General features: G+C 54.8%; 1 protein-coding gene across 2 annotated transcripts; it reads left to right on the forward strand.

Moving 5' to 3' along the window:
- Positions 1 to 552: 552 nt before the first annotated feature.
- Positions 553 to 4,902, forward strand: ANAPC16 (anaphase promoting complex subunit 16). 2 transcript variants are annotated; one of them, XM_009070984.1, is made up of 3 exons: positions 553 to 694; positions 2,977 to 3,051; positions 4,787 to 4,902. In XM_009070984.1, the coding sequence occupies exons 1-3, from the start codon at positions 553 to 555 to the stop codon at positions 4,900 to 4,902; spliced, it is 333 nt and encodes a 110-aa protein (XP_009069232.1). The 2 variants fall into 2 exon arrangements, with proteins under 2 accessions (XP_009069232.1, XP_009069233.1); XM_009070985.1 differs by lacking the exon at positions 2,977 to 3,051.
- The last annotated feature ends 276 nt before the right edge of the window (positions 4,903 to 5,178 follow it).

The following is a 5,178-nucleotide window of genomic DNA, read 5'->3' on the forward strand; positions in this document are numbered from 1 at the left end:
CTTCCTAATATCTGCTCTAAATTTCCCTCTTTCAATTTTCCCCTATTCCTCCTTGTTCTGTCGCTGCAGTTCCTAACACAGAGTCCCTCTGCAGCTCCTTCAGATCCTGGCAGGTTGCTCTGAGGTCTCCACACCACCTTCTCTTCTCCAGGCTGAACAGCCTCAACATTCTCACAGGGACAGTGCTCTATTTGACTTATCACTTTTCCTCTCATTAGCTTTGTGGCCTCCTCTGGACTTGCCCCAACAGTTCCATGCCCTTCTGATGTTGAGGGCACCAGAACTGTGCCTCTTGTCTGGAGGGTCAGAGTGGGGGCTACCTTCAGTTTTGGGGTGCCACTGTGTGGTGTGACTGCTCATGTGCCCATCCTTGCAAGCAGTGAGGTGCAGGGAGCAGGAAGTAGGGTGTAGGCAGTGAGGTGTCACCCACACACAGAGCAGCCTTTGAACTCGGAGGCTGCGGGGTCAGGCAGCATTTCCCTGCCCCTCTGCCCTGGGAAGCTCAGAGAGGCCGTTCCTAACCGGGTTCTGCCCTCTCTGTCTTGCAGGGGAATGGCAGCCTCCTCCTCCTCCTCCTCGGCCGGGGGAGTCAGCGGCAGCTCCGTGACTGGTTCAGGGTTCAGCGTGTCCGCCCTGCCACCGCCGCGCAAGGCTCTCTTCACCTACCCCAAGGGCGCTGGAGAGATGCTGGAAGGTGACTGCTCTGCCCTGCTCCCTCTCTGCTTCTCCTCTGAGTCACTGCCCTTGGCACCCCTCTGCCTTCTCCATCTCCAGGTGGCGAGAGCGAGAGAAAGAGAGAGAGAGAGAGAGGAAGCCCCAGGGCTCAGCCACGGCCCCCTGGCTCTCCCACCTGTCTCTCCCACCAGTTGTGATTTTCCTGGCAGCTTTTTAGCTCCGTGACAACAGTCCAGCCAAGGAAGGATCTACCTGAAAGGGAACATGATGGTGTTAATTGCTCATTGTTGGCTAATCCTTTGATGTCAGGCAGGGATCGCTGTGAAGATAGCTGAGGCAGGAATATTTTTCTTGGCAAGGAGGAGTATTTTCCCTTGGTTTGAGTTGGATTTGACTGGGCTGGTGCTGGAGGCAACTTGTGTCCCTGGTAGCTGGGATCTGTGTGCCCCAGCCCTGCCCCACGCTCCTCGGGGCTGCTGAAGGAGGAGGCAGGCACAACCCTGGCTGTGCTCTGGGTGAGGGAGGAAGGGCAGGTCCTCTGCACAACAGGGTCTGTCTGTCTGCTCTCTTGAACTTCCTTCCCCTGCCACACTTGGCTGTGTGAGCCCAGAGTCTGTGGGGGTGGCCAGGCCTGGGGCTGGTCCCTGTGGCAGGACTGGGAGCTGAGGGCTGTGCCTCTGAAGGGCTGTTTTTATTGCACATTAGAGCCCATGTGCCAGGCCATTGAAGTAATTATGACTAAAGGCTTGCTCACAACTTAACGAGCCCTCAAACAAATCAAAGCAATGAAGCACTCGGTGTTACCAAACAGACAGAGCTCTTCCTCAGAGCCTCTCAGCAGCACAGCTGGGGAGCTGAGGAGAGGGTCACAGTCATTCAGATTGGAAAACACCTCCAAGATCATTGAGTCCAACCTCTGACCCATCACCACCTTGTAAACTAGAGCAGAACAGAGTGCCACATCCAGTGGCTCCTTGGTGACTCCACCACCTGCCTAGGCAGTTCCAATGCCTGACAGCCCTTTCCAGAAAGAAATTCCTCCTGATGTCCAACCTGAATCTCCCCTGGGACAGCTTGAGGCTTTTTCCTCTTGTCCTGTCCCTTGTTCTCTGGGAGCACAGCCTGACCCCACCTGGCTGCACCTCCTGTCAGGGAGCTGTAGAGAGCAGAAGGTCCCCCTTGAGCCTCCTTTTCTCCAGGCTGAGTCCCCACAGCTCCTTCAGCCTCTCTTCCTATGACTGACTCTCCAGCCCCTTCCCCAGCTCTGTTCCCTTCCCTGGACACTCAGCCCCTCAATCTCTCTTGCACTGAGAACTGGACACAGCACTGGAGGTGCCTCACCAGTGCCAGCACAGAGCGACAGTCACTGCCCTGGTCCTGCTGGCCACTCGCTGGAGAGAAGGATATATCTGGGGCAGCACAATGTTTCAGCACCCGGAGAGGATGCTCTGAGTGCAGCAAAACTCCAGTTCCTCCCTGGAGTTCAGCTCTGGATTAGATTTTCAGAGTTTAGTTCTACTCTTAGTCTTTGAAATTGCCTCTCCCTGGGTTGTTATGTCACGGAGCTTTTAATGGATTGTGCTTGGGGCTGACCTCTTTACCAGGAGCACAGCAGGTCATCTGCCCTGGGTGGCAGCAACAGCCAAACTCTCTCCGTGTTGTAGGAGGCTTTGGGTTAGCTCCCTGATTTCTGACACCAAGGGTGATACACCCATTCTTTCATCAGGCGGGTGCCAGTGGGGAGCAGCACACCAGTTTCCTCCTCAGAAATCCCCACTGGCTGACTGGTTTTATTGTTATTTAACAGCTCTCTTGTTTTTAGATAAACCCTTAGGTATTTTGGGTTTTTTTGGAGGAAGCAGCATAAACTTTGTCAGCACTTGGGACACAATTAGTGTGTCTCCCAGCTTCTGAGTCACTTGTGTGATCAATTACTGACTTTGGTGGCAAGATACACATTATTTGAAGTTCTTTAGGCAGAGTCCTGGGCTGAGTCTGTGGTGGGGAATCCTAAAGCCTTCTGAGGACACAAGTGTCTGAGCCCTGGGGGAGTCAGAGACTGCCATAACATTACCTGGCTTCTCCTTGGCTTACCTTCTGTTTCAAGTGGACTCAAATTGCTTGTCAGAGGGGATGCAACAGAATTCCAGGCACCAGGAGACAACCAAAGCCCCGGGCAGGGTCGCAGCGGAAAGCGTTGGGACAAGGCAAGGGGGAAACCACAGCCCAAACACAAAACCAGAGGGCTGGTGGCACTCAGCTAAGGCTGCTCAGCCTTAACCTCTTTTTTTCTGGTTACAGATGGCTCTGAAAGGTTCCTCTGTGAGTCTGTGTTCAGCTACCAGGTGGCATCGACGCTGAAGCAGGTGAAACACGGTAAGCACCAGAGTAAGCATTGGAGCATTGGCTGCCTGTCGGGGGGCAGGAGGCCGAGCAAGAGCCTGACTGCTCTGGGATGCCAACCACAACAAAGAGCAACGGCCTTTCAAGCTGCAGCATTAATGCCAAGTCAGGCTGTCACCCAGGCCTTTTGCAAGCCCTATGCAAAGCGCTGGGAACCCCCAGAGCTTGGGTGGGAACAGGCTGTGCCTTGCGACGCTTGTTTTCCATCGCTGCCTGCTGCCTCCACCAGAGGTGAGGCCTGAGGAGGCGGCTATGGGCAGGAAACGCCCACGCTCTGATCTCGGGCCAGCGCTGAGTGTCTCTGCCCTGGGGCAGACAGACGCTGCATTCCCCCTTTGTTTCCTGGCTGAGCCCTGGTGGCTCAGCAGGGTCAGGTGAGGTTGCCCGTGCACTCAGGAGGAGGACACAGGTGCCTGGCGTGGCGTGGCGTGACATGACAGGGCTGGCTCTGCTCCCTGCCTCCCCAGGGAACAGCCTCACAGCTTGTTTGAACCTCTGCTTCCCTCTGGGGCCTTCACCTCCAACCCAGCAACAGGCTTGGCTGCACCACAGCTCTCGAGGTGCTGGGCAGAGCTCAGCAGCAGATCCTATCTGCTGCTGGAGGGTCAAATCCCTTCTGGTCCCTGCTGGAATGATACTTCCACCTGTTGTCTCAGACCAGAGAGGTTTCCTGTCAGGAGGTAGTCTGGGGGTGTGCAGCAGCTTCCATGGCTGTGATCCTGTATTCCTGAACCAAAAAGCAAAACCAGACCTCAGAGCCATTGTTCCCACAGATCTCCAGTTCCTGCAGCTCCCGCAGCTCCCAGGAGCTGCTGCACAGCCTGGCACCCTGATAAACGCTAGCCTTTGACACTGGTTTGCAGAGCACCAGACACTTCCCTGTAGGAAAGGTGAAAGGCTTAAAACAAACCATCAAAGTCATCATATTTTGGCTTGTTTGACAGTTCCCCAAAGCACCGGGTTGCAGGAGGTGGAGTGGGAGCAGTCCCTCTTAAGAGCACCCATTGCTGCAGTCAGCATAAATCACACCTGCTGTGTCTGACACCTCTTGTTGGTGCTGGGCTGTCTCTCCGAGGGGCTGCAGTGAGTTTACACACTGTTAGCCTTCCAGCAGAGCCAGGAGAAGGGATGTTCCCATCTCTACACCTGTGCAGCTAATCTATATGAAATTCACCTGAAAATGGAACCTGTGTGCCCAACACACCACTGGTCATAAATAACCTGAGAGGAACATGTCATCTTGGGGATCCCCAGGGACAGACCTTTGTCTCCTTAGCAGGCCTTGATTGCAGAGCCTTTCTGCCACACTCATCTACAGCCTTCATTAAAGCAAGAAGTTCCTCCTGCTGCACCCAGCTCTGCCATGGGCTGGCCAAGCCCTCTCTGAACTTCTCTGTTCTCCTGCACTATAAATATTTATGCTAAAGAAATAAGCTTCATCCTGTTTTCACCCCATACACTAATGGGCCTCGTGCTTCCCTGTCAGGACTTGAATGTGCAGGGCACAGGCAGGGATAGGCAGATACACACTAGGGCAGAAAACCCTGTCCCTCCCTTCTCCTCACAGGGAGGCAGGGAGTGGGTTGGGATTCAAGTGGGCTCAGTGGGGTTCATTCTGCTGCCCACTGACAGCTGGGAATTTGCATCTCATTGAAAGCTTTAATTGCACTGCCACTGCAAACCACAGTTACCTTTGAACCTCTTGCAGATCAACAAGTGGCGAGGATGGAAAAACTAGCTGGTCTGGTGGAGGAGCTGGAGGCAGATGAGTGGAGGGACAAGCCAATAGAGCAGCTCCTGGGATTCACTCCCTCCTCGGGCTGAGTGTGTCTGCATTGCTGCTGTCAGGGAGCAGAAGAGGAGCATTCTTTGGCCGGGCCTCAGCACACCTCATCTGTCAGGGTCTGACAGCTGCCTCGGCAGGACTGGCCTGGGGTTTTTTCAGAGTGGGGATCCCCGTGGAGCTGCCAATAACCAGGAACAAGGGGCCTCTGCCTGGACTGGCAGGGCTCCAGGCCAGAAACCAGGGGGTGGAATCAGCTGTGCAGAGCTGGAGAATCACCACATGGCACACAGAGCAGGACACACTGTTACTGTGAG

This window comes from Acanthisitta chloris, unplaced genomic scaffold (assembly GCF_000695815.1).
Source record: "Acanthisitta chloris isolate BGI_N310 unplaced genomic scaffold, ASM69581v1 scaffold15853, whole genome shotgun sequence".
NCBI classification, from domain to species: Eukaryota; Metazoa; Chordata; class Aves; order Passeriformes; family Acanthisittidae; genus Acanthisitta; species Acanthisitta chloris.

What these genes read in the sequence shown, in the direction of transcription:
- ANAPC16 (XM_009070984.1), top strand. Translation starts at nt 553, where the DNA reads ATGGCAGCCTCCTCCTCCTCCTCCTCGGCCGGGGGAGTCAGCGGCAGC. An exon ending in CGCTGGAGAGATGCTGGAAG is followed by an intron (nt 695 to 2,976) that starts GTGACTGCTCTG and finishes TTCTGGTTACAG; the next exon opens with ATGGCTCTGAAAGGTTCCTC. An exon ending in GCTGAAGCAGGTGAAACACG is followed by an intron (nt 3,052 to 4,786) that starts GTAAGCACCAGA and finishes AACCTCTTGCAG; the next exon opens with ATCAACAAGTGGCGAGGATG.